Source organism: Talpa occidentalis, unplaced genomic scaffold, assembly GCF_014898055.3.
Source record: "Talpa occidentalis isolate TD23 unplaced genomic scaffold, MPIMG_talOcc4v2.1 talOcc4.9, whole genome shotgun sequence".
NCBI classification, from domain to species: Eukaryota; Metazoa; Chordata; class Mammalia; order Eulipotyphla; family Talpidae; genus Talpa; species Talpa occidentalis.
Genome location: NW_023605305.1, coordinates 42,210,634 through 42,226,365, shown reverse-complemented (window position 1 = coordinate 42,226,365; position 15,732 = coordinate 42,210,634). Strand labels below are relative to the sequence as shown.

Below are 15,732 nucleotides of genomic sequence, written 5' to 3'. Positions count from 1 at the left end.
ACTCCTTTCCCTGAGGCTTCCCTCCCTTGACCTCTAGGCCACCATATTCTCCCAATTTTCTGGCTACTCCTGTGGGGGCTCATTTGCTGGTTGTTCCTTCCCTTCCCACACTCCTTCCATTGTGCCCTAAGGCTCCTTCCTTGGTCTTCTTCTCTATTAGAGTCACCTCCATGGTAGATTTATTTTATTTTGGGGGGTTATTTTATTTTTTTAAGATTTATTTATTTATGCATACAAGCACTGTGGTATAGACCAGAGGTGTGGAGGGTGAGAGGATTCACCAGAGACAGAGTGGGGAGCAGAACAGGAGGATCTACTGAAATACACTGCTGAGGGGAGCAGCAGGCGCGAGTCAGGAGAGGTCTGCTGCACCATGTGGGTCACCTCCCAGGCTGAGGATTGAACTCGTGTTGCAGTGGCTGCCGATAGCTTCATAGTGCTGTGTCTTAACCCCTTGCACCACCAGGGAGGCCCCCAGTTTGGAGTTTAAAATATCATTTCTTCTCCCAATGATTCTCAAAAATTCTCCAACTTGGACCTAAATCCTGAACTCCTAATTCATACATCTAGTTGCTGGTTTCAATAACCACTCAGATGTCTAGTGGGATCCTAAACTTAGCTTTCCAAAAGCAAACTCCTCACCTTTCTCCCAAACCTCATCCTTTTCAATCTTCCTCATCTTCATGATGACACTCCCCACCATCCCCACCAACTCTCATCTTCCTTCACCCCTAACCAGTCAGATTCCTCCTTCAAAGAATATCCAGCGTCCCACCACACAGTATCACCTCCCAGCTGCCCTGACGTCCAAGTTACTGTCATCTCTCCTGAGTACTTAAATACCCTCTTAACCAATTTTCTTGCGTTTGTCTTTGCTTTACTACAGGAATTTCCTAAAACAGCAGCCAGAGACATACCACTAAAGGTAAGTCAGATTATATTGTTCTTTTGTTAAAAACCTTCCAATATTCATCTCACACAGAAAAGCCAAAGCCGGGCCTTCCTGGTGGCACAGCGGGTTGGGTGCCATGCTGTGAAGCTGTCTGCAGCCTCTGAAGTACGGGTTTGATTCCCGGCCGGCCAGAGAGAAACCCACATGGCTTGGCAGACCTCTCCTGTCTCGCCCGCTGCTCCCCTTAGCAGTGTCTTTGGTCTGTCTGCCTGTTCTGCTCCCTGCTCTGTCTCTGGTGAATTGTCTCACCCTCCCGCACCTCTGGTCTCTGTACCCCAGTTCTTGTATAAATAAATCAATCTTAAAAAAAAAAAAAAGCCAAAGCCCTATGGTAGCTATATGACCTTATATAAGCTGCCCCCTGCCCCCATCCTACATCTCTCCTCCTCCTCTTCCCTTGCTCTCTCCATTCTGTCACAACTGGTCTCCTTGCTGTTCAGGGCTCCTATGCTTACTGAATCTTCTGCCTGGAGCTTCCTTCCCCAGTTACCCACATAATTCTTCTTCATACAGCACCACCTTCACATTTTTTCTAAAAAGGCACCTGGGTGAACTACATCTGTTTAGCACTCCTAACCTTCTGTTCCTGCTTAATTTTTCTCCATGAGACTTAATATCATCCCACTTTCTAAACTTTCACCATAAGGTCTATGATAAAATTGTATTTATCTCCATTAGAATACTTATTTTGTCGGGCCTCCCCTGGTGGCGCAGCGGTTGAGTGCTGGGCTGTGAAGCTGCCCGCAGCCTCTGCAGCGCCGGTTCGATCCCCGGCCACCGGTGAGGGTCCCACATGGCGCGTAGACTTCTCCTGCCAGGTCCACTGCTCCCCTCAGCAGTGTATTTCATCAGTCTGCCTGTTTTGCTCCCCGCTCTGGCTCTGGTGAATTCTCTCACCCTACCGTGCTTCTGACTGTACCCAGTGCTTGTATAAATAAATAAATAGATCTTTTAAAAAAAAAATACTTATTTTGTCTTCCCCTATTGAGTGTCAGGTCCAGACACATAGGAATGCACTCATGTTCATTCTATTTCACTGCATTCTTAAGTACCTGTAAGTGCCTTGTATACAGTAGGTGCTAGTAAGTACTCAATAAACGTTTGCTGAATGAATGGAAATAATGGCTCCTGTGGTTCCTCTTACCTAATACAGTCATCACCGTCTTCATTAGCTTCATGGGTGTCTTCCGGCGACTGATGGACCCACTCGTATGTGGGGACAAGACATTGGTTTTTCTCTTGACATACATGTAGATCCGCAGGTACACCACAACCATGATGAAGAAGGTCATCAGGTTGGACACAGTCCAGAAAATGAGGTAACTCCTGCTGTAAATGGGAGCCAAGGAAGAGCAGGAAGAGATGTCACAGAGGCAATTCCAGCCCAGTGTGGGGACTGCCCCCATAAAGATGGCAATGGCCCAGATGGACAAAATGAGCAGAGTCACCCTCTTTTTGGTCAAGTTGCTGTGGACCCGCATCCTCATGATTGACATATGTCTCTCCACGGCAATAACTAGCAGATTGGTCAGGGAGGCAGTCAAGCTAGTGTCCAGAAGCCCCTGGCGGAGAAACCAGCGGTTGACAGTCAAAGTTTTTGAAACTGGGCCAGTGTTAAACATCAGGAAGACATAGGCAATTCCAGCAAAGAAATCTGCAGCAGCCAGGTTAGCCAACAGGTAGTAGAAGGGGAAATGGAACTTTCTGTTTTTGATCACTGCTGCGATGACCAGAGAATTAGAAAAAAAAATAAACAGGCAGAAAAACGTTCCAAAACACAAAACAATCACCAGCTTCGTTCCTGTCCACTCGTCGGCAGTGTCAGTGTTACTCCTGTTATAAAAAAAGTCCATGCGCTTATCATAGTGACACTCATTCATTGTGGAGAAGAACTGAACATCCTAGAAAGAAATGTAAAGAAGAAACAAACATCACAGTTTGCAAGATCATTCACTAAAACACCAATTGCCACTGCTAAGCCCCTTTTTCTGTCCAACTGTTGTTATTCCTGAAGGTCTTCTATAACTCTTCCTTCTCCAGGACACTCACCTCTGACCTCCCATCACAGCGTTTATTTCACATGAACAACTATTGTCTGTGCCCCACACTAAGAACAGAGCTGAATTACTCTTCACACAACAAAATGCTTCCCCAAGGGGTCAATTTTCTACCACTTCTGATTCCACTCCTGACTCTCCTTTTGCCATCTTTCGGTTTCAAGCTACAACAGCAACACTCACTTGTTTAGTGTATGGTTCAGTGTTGGAGACTTTGGTCTCAACACCCCTTCTTTATCTCTTTGTTCACATTTTCCTTGGAGTCTCCTAAAACAAACTGTACCAAAGTGAATTTGTTTACTGAATTTTCTGACCCAATCACTTCAAATCAATGTCTTCCCATTACACAGCAGGTGGTAGAAGGGCAGGCCTCTGGGCGACAGACAGATTTGGAGTTTGCACAGACATCCAACCTCAGGCGATATCAGAACATACCTGTCAATTGAGGGCAAGTTCTAGGAACACATGTCTGAAAATATACCCCTAAGTGGAGTATCAGGACAAGTCATCTTGGATCCAAGAGTAAGGGAGTGTCGCCAATGAGGGGCTGGGCTGGGACTCTTAGGTGGGACCTACCTGTTCTCAGTGGGATGATGAGGTGTCCTTACTCACAGTGGTCAGGTCACAGACATAAAGGTCTAATCAAAGGAGACTGGGACTAACAGCCAGGAAATCTAGCTTCTGGGGAGAATGCCCACGGGCTCCCTCACAAGGGATGAGGTTGCACTTAATTCTCTGGAGAACTAGAGATCCAGTAGGCCTAGACACTCAGCAGTCCATTGGTGGGAATGACATGACAATGAACTTCACTTACGAACTACGTGTTCCTAGATTAGTTACTTAATATTTCTACTTCATTATGACTATTTTTAATTGCTCATATTTGAGTGATTACTTTGTGCCAGGTGCTTGACTATAGAGAATCTCATTGAACCTCCCAACAGTGAGGTAGATATTATGATTCCGTGCATTTCAGTTCCAGGCAACTGAAGACCCTTCCCTGAGGTCACATAAGAAGTAGGGGAAGACCCTGGATCCTAATCAGGACTCTCATGGTGACCTACAACTCTACACTCTCTCTATAGAGACAAACAAAACACCAGGCAGAGCCAAACGCTATAGTCATACTTCAAAACCAAATTACCAAAATAGAATGATCCAATCAAATGACCTTCTACGATTGTCTTCTGACACACACACACACACACACACACTCTCTCTCTCTCTCTCTCTCTCTCTCTCTCACACACACACACACTCTTTTAAAATGGGGGCATTCTAAATAGCTTTGGAGTTCTGTTTTGCTTTGTTTTAATAATCCTGAGACATGTGGGAAGGCATAGTTCTGAAAATATATTTTCAAATGTTATGGGAAGTAAACCTCAATAAGGTCAATTTCAAGACGAATTTAACATTGCTAAATTAATTCTGCCCAATCTCAAGCTGGTTTTTTCTCGCTCTCTCTTTTTTTCTTTTATTTTTAATACAAAAGGTTTAGGGGTTTGAATAGTTCTGACCCAGAAACAAAAGATGTTAAACTTTGGAGCTATTACCGCAACTTCAAACTTCAGTAATTTAAGACTTCATAAAATGATGGTTTAGAAAGTCTATATGTGGAATCCAAATGAAAACTTCACGAGCAAAGCTTTCATTTAGATTCTCCCAAACTTGAATCTCTGAAAAAATGTCCAGCCGGCCCATAATATGGAAACAATTATGAAAATTAAGACATTTGAAAACCACTCAAGCAGCTTTTATTTCTAGCTACGTCTTGCCAAACAAGTTGCTGCTGGTCTTTCGGCCAACTTTCAGTAACACTCTCCTCTCTCACCTAGGAAGATTCGAGATGCATCCAAAACAACATCGATTGGTGCTGGCTTATTTTTTCTTCCTGTGGCCCACAAATGCAGAATGACCTTCTCCTTTCTGGAAACCCTGGACAGAGGAGAGCTGCAGGTCCAGTTAGCTGGTACTCTAATGGCTGTTAAAGAGACCTCACCTGCATAAGCAATCATGTTTGCTCACTGAGTTCTTATTAATAATTCACGTTAATGGCAAAATTGGGGCAGTATGGGAGATTTCTATCCACCTATGATCCCTGAGGTTCATCTCAGCCATTAGTTTCAAGACCTTAGTATTTGCTGGGCCCTCTTCCCAGAAACCTCTTCCCACAGACACCCACAGGGCTCATCTGTCTACTTCATTCCACTCAAATGTCATTTCATCAAGGTCCCCTCCCTACCACTCTCTAAGTGACCACTTCTCCATTCCCTGCTGCACTTCTGCCTGCTTATTTTTTCCTTACATGTTTCTCACTGTGATCTGCCTGGGGTTAAGGTCTATACTCCCATGCACTCAGAAAGGCAGGGGCTTTCTATTGTTAAGGCCTATCATCCTGCCCCCCACCAACTGCCTGAAACAAGCCCCAAAATGTAAGGGGCTCTCAGTAAATACTTGTTAAATGTGGAATGGAGCAAAGCACCACTGTGTACACAAGCCTGCATGCCCCCTAACCTTTTACCCAAAATGAGCGTTATTACATTCTTCTTCTGCACACTCTTTAATTTGGGTTTTGCAACTCTTTCATTTCCCTCTGTCGACCTGGCCCCCAACCCTGCTTCCTGAGAGGTGTGAGGAGTGGAATTTCCAGCCTTAAAAGGGAATTTTATGGGGAGAGGAGAAAGCAAACCCCTGAGAGGAGAAAGCAAAAATTGTACAAAAATAATCAATGATGTAAAGTATATGTAAATAAATTAAATTAATTTTTTTTAAAAAAGGTGCTTTACTGCAGCAGACAAGTTAGGGTGGCCTGGAGGGCCTCCCCACAATAGAGGCCTGTCTCCAGTCGGCATGGAGAGCAGACACTACGACTCCTCTTTGAACATAACTTCAAAGGAGGGCCTACTGGACAATGCTAGGACAATGTGGGCAACAAAATAAATGTTGAACAAAACCCAAAATATAAAATGAACACCCAGGAGTATATACTATGTAAATGATTGACTGAGTAAAATAATAAATGAGGAAGAAGAGACAAATCTCCAATGTAGAAGAATTCCAAACAAATGAAGCAAATAATTCCACCCCTCCAGAGGACAACAGAATTCTCCACTACCACAGTGTGCGCTGAACATAGTCACTGCCTCCTCCATAGGATAGGAATGAAACAGAGAAGAAAGAGCCCCTTTTTTTTTGTGAGGAGAAACTTCACAAACATACCTCAGCCAGGTTTGCAAGGCCACGTCACAGTGGCAGATCCTAATGCTAGTCTGTAATCTTGATGTGACGTATTTAGATGGGTCTCTGATCTTCCTCCCAAAAACCCCAGTGAAATCATCAGGAAAACCCAGGCAAATCCCAACTGGGGTTCCATCCTATAAAATTGCTGGCCAGAACTCCTCAAAATCATCAAGAACATCAAAAACAAGGACAATATGAAAAACCATCACAGTTAAGAGGAAGCTAAGGGGACATTGCATCTAAATATAATGTCAATTCTTGGGGGCCTCCCCTGGTGGCGCGGCGGTTGAGCGCTGGGCTGCGGGGCTTCCCGTAGCCTCTGCAGCACCGGTTCGATCCCCGGCTACCAGCGAGGGTCCCACATGGCGCGCAGACCTCTCCTGCCGTGTCCCTCTGCCTGTTCTGTTCCCTGCTCTGGCTCTGGTGAATTCTCTCACTCTCCCGCGCTTCTGACTGTACCCACTGCATGTATAAATAAATAAATAAATCTTTTTTAAAAGTTTAAAAAAAAAACCAAAAAAACGAGCTTTTAAATATAATGTCAATTCCACATGGGATCCTGGGACAGAAAAAAGGACATTAAGTAAGAAGTAAGGAAATCTGAATAAACAGAGATTTCAGCTAATAACAGTAAATCCCTATCAGTTCATTAATTGTAACAAATGTACTAAGTTAATGTAAGATGTTAGTAGTAACCCCCCCCACCCCACTACTCAATAGGAGTAGGGGAGGGTTACTATGGGAACTTTCTATGTTCAGTTTTCCTGTAAATATAAAACAGGTCTATAAGTAAATATTTTAAATAAATATTAAAGAGGGGAAAAATGTTATTTACTATAATAACTTCAAAATAAATAAGGCTCTCATGTTTCATAAGTGGTTACTTCATTCGTTATGATAAAATACACAGAGGAGTAACAATTTGTTTGAGATTCAATTTGAACGGCTATTGTCTGTAATAGAGTATATTACTCTATATTCTCTGATATTCTTGGATAAATCTTGTTGAGTGAACCTTTCATTTCCTTTGGAGGTGCCTGTTACCCGTAGGGCTGTTACAATCTGCTACCTTGTCTTAATACACTGGACCACTTCTCTTTTTTTTTTTTTTAAAGTTTTTATTCATTTATTTATACAAGCACTGGGTACAGTCAGAAGCGCGGGAGGGTGAGAGAATTCACCAGAGCCAGAGTAGGGAGCAGAGCAGGTAGACTGACAAAATACACTGCTGAGGGGAGCAGTGGACGCAGCAGGAGGGGTCTGTCACGCCATGTGGGCCCCTCGCTGGCAGCCGGGGATCGAACCGGTGCTGCAGAGGCTGTGGGCAGCTTTGCAGCCCAGAGCTCAACCGCTGCGCCACCAGGGGAGGCCCTGGACCACTTCTCTTAAGAAAGCTGAACTCAACTTCTGTTTCTTAAGAAGGACAGATCAACTCAGGTACATGCAATTGTTCTGATTCAGAGTCTCTATTCTCCACATAGCAATAAGGTCTCTGATACACCTAGGCCCTCGAAAGGTCTCAAAGCAGGGGTCATACAGAGGAGGGGCAGGCACACAATGGGGGCACTTGAGAAACAGAGAAACTTCCGTGCCTCAAGTCATCTTCATTCATCTCAGAGGTGGTGACATGCAGGGAAAACTGCAGCTTGAGCTTAGTAGAATAAACAGGATAATTTTGCCAGTGCACGTTCGCAGGCCCTTGAGCGAGGGAGGATCGCCTGCTGTGTGTCAGCTGGTTCAGCTACAAATTTTTCTCCATCAGGTGGGTGAATTTACAGGAGCCCAGGGTATATACACACAGCGTCTACTCTAAGACTTGTTTAGTAAACAACTGTCATCAAATGTATTGTTCCCCGGATGTCACTGATGACTGAAGACTGTCTTAAGCCTCTTGATTAAACAGGAAAGCAGATCCAAAAACATACAAAACTAAACCAAATAAAAGTAAGACATGGATTTCATATGGTCGGCAAATTCTCTGACTCAGTTCATCCAAATGTAATGTTAATGCTTAATGGTGTTTGCTTTACCTTTTAGATAAATTTAATCTCATCTAATTCACTAGGTTAGAAAGAAGGCAACAACATTTTGCCCTTTGACCCTCATAAAAGCAAATTTAATCTCATCCAATTCACTAGGTTAGAAAGAAGGCAACAACATTTTGCCCCTTGACCCTTATAAAAGCAAAACTGCTAATCAAAATGGTAAAATTAATGTTTATATGTAATATAACTCCATATGGTCTGTTACAGAAAGAGCAAGCAATCCTTGGACCATTGTGTAATGGGATGTCTGTAGCTTTACTGTTGAGGGAGAAGAGAATGCCAAAATTTAAATCGTGGCCATTCATGGCTAAAAGAGAGATTCTTGTGCAAACAACCCTGTCGCTCTGTGAAATGTATTTTGAGAAATCTCAAAGTGCTTGCTCACAGCAAATGACTTCCCATGAGAAGAAAATAAGATGTCTTTATGTTAGAAAATTTTCAAGAGGAAAAAGTTTAGTCATAACTAAACTTTTAGTCCTAACCTAACCTTGAAGTTACTCATTATTCCTTACTCACTCTCTCTCCATCTTCACCTTGAGTCCCGAGAAGCACATTCAAGAGCTTCTCATTCTGCAGAAGTTTATTCTAAATAATCCTGGGCTATGACAAGTAATCGGTCAGCAGTGAGCTGTGGTGGCCCAGGCATGCTTCCAGAGATGACACCAGTCCCCAGATAGTGCCTAAATGAAGGCCAAAACTCTATATGGAAAGGAAAATCACATTTTCAAAGCACGTGGCTGTAGTGGGAAACAGTTCTCCTAAGCAAGGCTTCAGAGGTTCCAAAAACAAGCACTGCTATTGCTAAACAAACAAGTCAGAGGGATTCCTGAAGGAATCCTAAGCTTCGAGCAGGAAGTAGGGCTCATCGCTAAAGTAGGGGGTTCATGGCCCTGCCTATTCTACCACCCTCACCCACTCTGCCCTTGTCTGATAGTGAAATAGCACATCTGTGTAAAGGTAGTGAGGTCATGGAAAAGCATATAAGAGGCATTTGAATGCTGTGCCTGATCACATCCCGCAGTTTCTCCAATTTCCCTCTCCAATTTCTTCCATGTCTCTGTCTCTGTACCCTACAGGAACCTAGGGACTGCTTCCACAGCCTTCCTGGGCCCCCAGCTCATGCCATTGAGAGGTATGGCAAGAGATGGGCAGGAGGGAGGTGGGTGAGGCTCCCTCCTTGCCAGATTGCCGTGTTATGTGGTTACTTCTACTCCTGTTAGGGCGCTTCTATTACAGGAAGCCTCTGTTGTTCTTCTCCAGCTTTCAGGTAGAGTCATGTTCATTACTCCTTGCTGCTCCCAGCTCTTGGGCACTACACCATCTCTTGATGGATTCTACAAACTGTGTCTTCCTTTTATAAAGAGTATCCCTCGGGGTCCTCGGGTGGCGCGGAGGGTTGAGTGCAGCACTGTGAAGCTGTCCACAGCCTCTACAGTGTGGGTGCAATTCCTGGCCAGCCAGGGAGATACCCACAAGGCGTGGCAGACCTCTCCTGTCTTGCCCGCTGCTCCCCTCAGCAGTGTACTTCAGTCAATCTGCCTGTTCTGTTCCCCACTCTGTCTCTGGTGAATTCTTTCACCCTCCCACGCCTCTTGCCTGTACCCTGGTTCTTGTATAAAAAAAAAAAATCTGTAAAAAAAAAAAGAGTATCCCTTTAGTTACCTAGTTAACATCCTCCTTCCTAGTGTGACTGTGTCACCTCATTCCTATGGAACTCTAAGACAGATGTCATTTAAAATACACTGAAATACAAGAAAAAAAATTCTGGGAAGGTTATAATCTGTTATGGATTTCTTAAATCTTTTAAAAAGATCTACACAACATTTTCTGGTTCTAAATATAACAACTCTGAGAAGGAAAGAGAAATAAGTTATGTTCCCAAGAATATGGTCCAGTATCACAATTCATTCGATGCACTCAACATTCCCTTATATGTACCTGAACTCTAATAAATTTCTCTACACACAGGCAGTGATTCAGTAAACATGTGACTGACCCATGGTCACAAGAGTTCTATCAAACAAAGAGGACTATAATGGAGTCTGCCTTACCTCCTCCTCCTAGTTGTTCTTTAATTCATCCAAGGTGGGTTTCAGCTCTATCTATGTTCCCAGTCATGTACAACAAGGGAATAAATAATGTGGATTTAAATGTTAATTTGAGCCTATGATAAGCCAGACTTGAAACCAGACACTTGAGAGAAGGAAGCACTAGACTTTTCCTTACGATGCCTGTGAGGGGGCAAGGGGGAGCTCAGTGATACCTAAGCCAAGGAAGCACTGTAACCTCTGGGGCAACAGCAACACAGATGGCATTGCAAAGACTACATTTTGGGGGTCACCACAGTCTATCCACCAAGGTGGCATTTATAGTGGCACAGCCAGTCATGGCGGGCAGTAGATAAGAGCAGCTCTCTGAGAGGCTCTGGAGTCTGCAGCCTTGGTAGAGAGGCAATAATCACAGCCAACCTTCACACCCTAGGGACACAAGCCAGACAGGGTCCCTGAGTAGACAACGAAATTCAGGGCTCAGGGTGCTGGGAGGGGAAGCCATCAGAAGTCAGCTCTTTCTTTTTTCATCAAAAGGCTTATTTTCTAGCATGCTTCACCTCTGCTCTTCCAACATTTTTTTTCCATGTAGAAGAACTGGGGTGCTGGAGGTGCAGGGGGTGAGAGGACTCACCAGAGACAGAGTGGGGAACGGAAGAGACAGATTTACTGAATTACACTGCTGAGGGGAGCAGCGGATGAGACAGGAGAGGTCTGCTGCGCCATGTGTGGGTCACCTCCCTGGCCAGGGATTGAACTCAGGCTGTAGTGGTGACAGTGCTAAGACTTAACCCCTAGGCTACCAGGAAGGCCCTGTGCTTCAAAATCTTCAAATATAAATACAAACAAGTTTGGGGGAAATCAGAAGCAATTTTTGACTTGGGAACCTATACAAATCTATACAATGGGAATGTTAAAACATACAGTGATTTTTCCTAAAATAGATTTTTCATTGACTACATTTAATTCCCTTTTAGCCACTGGAGGGAAAATCCCCTAAGATTGTCTTATAGACATTCTCTGCCGTGCTGTAAGTCTTTACCACCAGATTGTGAGCTTCTTAAGTGCTAGAGCAGATTTTTCCCCATGTTTGTGCATTGATGCCCAGTACTAGGTACCTAACAAATATTTGACTTAGGCTGCATCAAAGCAGGGACCCAGATGCCCAGATGGCATTTCTAAAAAGTCCTATTCATTGTGCTATGAGACCAAATTCACAGCCGTTCCTCTAGCTCACGGGCCTATAACTGTTTATTGCCCTGGGACTTCTCTCCCAATTATTCCCCAGTATCATTATTCATCTTAAAGTTCTATAGCACAGACTGTTAAATTGTATTTATCTTTTCTTACAAAGCAATGAACTCCAATTTCCAGTCTCCTTGTAGTTAGGGTGGCCACGTAAGGAAGTTCTTGCCAAAGGGATGTGAGCATAAATGAAGTGTGTTCCTTCCAGGTTAGCCCTAAACCACAAGTGTGTGCGCCTCATGTTCTTTCATCTTCCTGCAAGTTAGAACACAAACAGGCCTGTGAGGCAGAATCGAGTGTTCAGATCAGGGAAGTTTCTTAGAGACGCACAGTTCAAGGAAGTTCCATCGAGGAGGTGATAAGGTGCAGAAACTCCAATAGACATTTAGACATGTTTACAACTCCCTGACACCGCTGTGAAAGACAAGTGCATGACCAGTGGATTTACCTCTGAACAGAGTGTAAACCAAAAGTGTTGGTCTTTGGCAGGTTGGAAATAAGGAAAACCAGTCTTTCAACAAAGGGAGCTGGAGAAGCGGAGTCCTAGCAAAGGGCAGAGAAATGAGATGGAAGAAAGCCATTGAACTTTAACCTCTCACTTCAGGACTGTTCATAAGAGAGAAAAATAAACTTCGGTTTTCTTCCAGCCACCATGTTTGGGGGCTTCTTTGCCTAAGAGGTCTGTGGCTCCAGGGGAAGGTACTGGGAAGAAACAGAACCGTGAGCAGGTACTGGCTGCTCCGGGCACTGCAAGAAAAGATGAGCTCAGGCAAGAACTGTTTGTAGGGTCTCCCTGGGGTGCAGTGGCTAAAGTCAGCACTATCAAGCTATCAGCAGCCACTAAAGCACAAGTTTGATCCCTGGCCAGGGAGGTGACCCACATGGCGCAGCAGACCTCTCCTGTCTTACCCGCTGCTCCCCACAGCAGTGTATTGCTGTCAGTCCTCCTGTTCTGCTCCCCACTCTGTCTCCAGTGAATCCTCTCACTCCTCCGCACCTCTGGCCTACACCCCAGTTCTTGTATGCATAAATAAATATTTTAAAAAATAGCTGTTTGAAGTTTATAAGCAAAGATAGAAGAGAACAGAGAATACCCACAGACTGGGGAGGATTAGAAAACTTAGCTGCTTGTGTGACCTCAAAGAGCAGAACATCATACTAAGGATCCAACCTTTCTCAAAGTCCCCTCAATAAAATGTTACAGGAAGGAAGACACATCTATGGTAAAGATAGCCATAAGAGTGCATCTTCCTGCTCACGCTCATGTTTTAGAGGACCTCAAAGTAGAGACCATGCAGAGAGGAAAAGAGAAGTGGGCCAGCCACAGACATTGGGAAATAAGGCAATCTCAAGAGCTTGGTCCAGCACAGAATGTGGATGTGGTAACTGGCAGGTGGAACCAACTAGATGCAGACACCAGCAGCTTTATGATGTTTTTAAGTAATTCTACGCACTGCCATGGAAGCCACAGCTGGCCTAGAAAGGTCTATGTTCATTCTCGCCCCAAGGAGCACACACTTTCTAACACCCATTTCCTATGTAGCCACAGAGGGATTTAATGGACAAGGATAAACATTCCAGGGGACAGAGGCCCCTGGGAGGCCTCTCCCAGAGTGCAGAAGCAGAGAACAAGCACAGAACTTACTCTATGCCAGGGTAGAAAGGCCTTCATAATTCCAGCCCAGCAGGATTTCATCACTTGTATGCACCTGTCACTGCTTCACATCTCTCATTCTTTTGAATTTTTTTTTCCCTCTGTTTTGTTCTATGGTGTCCTGTCTCCATCCCTCCATTGTAGAGTGGATGTTTGTCAGTCAGAACAAAGAAAGAATCAAACATTTTAGCAGGGTGTTTAAAACAGAGGCTAGTGAAGAGAAGATCAAACCCTGTCAAGGAAAGCAGGCAGGCTGTGACACACGGGAGGGGCAGGGTGGCCAGGACAAAGGAGCAGAAGCTCTGGAATCTGCTGGACCTGCCAAGTGCTGGCTCATGTCTTTCAGCAATGGCTCTGACCGACACATGGCTGATCTCCCAGAGCCTTTCCTTTCCTCTCTAGGGACACTGACGACGGCAACCATAGAGGCTCATTGAAGGGACTGAATTTAAGCAATGTTTTTAAACTGCTGAATATGCTTGGCACATAGGAAATAATAAATGTTAAATAGCGCTTCCCCAGAAAGCCAGGTAACTCAGTTTCTAGAACATTTGGCTGGCAATTGGAAGTTTAACTGCTTGAACTTTAACACCTCAATTTAGCAAGGACAGATGACAAAATCACCCTATACCTACACTAAAATAACTACATTCCTGGAAGGACTTTCTCACTGCCTGAGAGTACATGCCACAGCAACTTAGCCAAAGACTCTACTTCCCTCTTCTGCTGCTTGAAACAAAATGGAGAGACAGAAGAGGGTAAGGAGGAGGCAGCAGAGAGACCAGAGGGTATGGTAGAGGAACACAGGCTTCAAGTTCTGGTTTAAATACTGGCAGATAAGAGGGAGGGCAGAACAGTTAAAGAGCGTGGCTCCCACAGTACCCACTCTGGCCATTTCTATTCCACATAGTAATAGAAGTCCTAGGCAAAGAAACTAGGCAAAAAAAAAAAACATATAAAAGGCATCAACTCAGAAAAGATGACAAATGACATCTGGTTGCAAGTGGTATGAACTTTCATGTAATATATTCTAAAGACTACACACACACACACACACACACACACACACCTATTACAACTAATAAATGAACTCAGTAAAGTTGCAGGATACAAAATTAATATACAAAAACCAACCACATTTCTGTACATTAACAAAATACTCCAGAAAGAAAATTAAGAAATTAAGAAAATCCCATTTATAATAGCATCAAAGAGAATAAGATTCTTAGAAATGAACTCAATCAAGGAAACAAAAGACTTATATACTGAAAATTGCAAAGCACAAGGAAGACATAAATAGAAAGACATGCCTTGTTCATGGATCAGAAAACTAAATATTGTTTGAATACCTAAACTATTCAAAGTGATTTACAGCTTCAGAGCAATCTCTAAGAAATTCCCAGTGGGATTTTTTATACAAATAGAAAAACAATCCTAAAATTCATTAAGAACCACAAAAGATCCCAAATAATCAAAACAAAGAAAGAAATTGGAGACCTCATACTCCTGATTTCCAAACATCTTACAAAGCAATAGTAATTAAAACAGTATGATGCTGGCATAAAGATAGACATATGGGCCAGTAGAACAGAATATAGTACCCAGAAATAAGACAATGAATATATGATCAACTGACCTTCAACAAAATTACACAATGGAGAAAGAGTTTCTTCAACAAAAGCTATTGGGAAACTGATAGCCTGGCCTCTGGAGACAGCTGGCCGGAATTTGAAGCCCTACTTACCAGCAAGTCAATTGACTTCTCTGTGACTTACTTCCCTCATCAGTAAATGGGACTCTTAATCTCTTTTGGGAAATTTAAATGAGAAGCTTAGAACAGTCTCTGACACAGAGTGTTATTGCTGTTATCACTAGTGGATCCAGAGGAAAGGTACTTAACATCTTCAGACCTCAATTTCATTTATCATAAAAGAGCAACAAGCTCTAACTTGTTGCATGATCAGGTTACTGGGAAAAAGTAAATGAAATAGCCAAAGTAAAGCCCTCAGCCCGCTTCCAGGTACAGAGGAGTTAGACAGGACCAGTTACCTTCAAGGCAAGCCTGTTCCCCATGGGTGTTGGAGAGTGGGACCTAACTTTATGAGGGAGGGGAGATCAAAGGAGAAAACTCCTACCTCAGATTGGGTGCCTCACTGGCATAACAATCCAAAAGCCAGGGTCTTCTATCCTTTACTGCCCTGTCCAGAGTTACTAGCTGATGTTTGAGTTGTTTGAAATAATTTAAAAAATTTGTGTTTCCATCGAAAACTTTTAGCCCCGGATGAATATGCCTAAGAGGAGTTTAGACAACTAGTTTGAAACCTGATGTTTAACCTAACTATATTGTTCTGCTTCTTATAAATACTGGATCTTAGAGTAATCCAACAGAATACATTCACTGATATACCACAGAAGAGGTTTGAAAGCAATTTCACATTTCTTTTCCCCTTTGATTGAGTGGTGAGACGGTGCAGCTGTCTTCATTTCACAG

At 43.5% G+C, this 15,732-nt stretch overlaps 1 protein-coding gene across 2 annotated transcripts in view; it reads right to left on the bottom strand.

The window, feature by feature from the left end:
• LPAR3 (lysophosphatidic acid receptor 3) overlaps window positions 1-15,732 on the bottom strand; it is a 62,831-nt gene that overhangs the window by 38,030 nt on the left and 9,069 nt on the right. For both annotated transcript variants that reach the window (XM_054691455.1, XM_037498701.2), the window contains exon 2: window positions 2,097-2,853. In XM_054691455.1, the coding sequence (XP_054547430.1) occupies window positions 2,097-2,832 (736 nt within the window). In that variant the 5' untranslated portion in view covers window positions 2,833-2,853. The remainder of the gene's footprint in view (window positions 1-2,096; window positions 2,854-15,732) is intronic.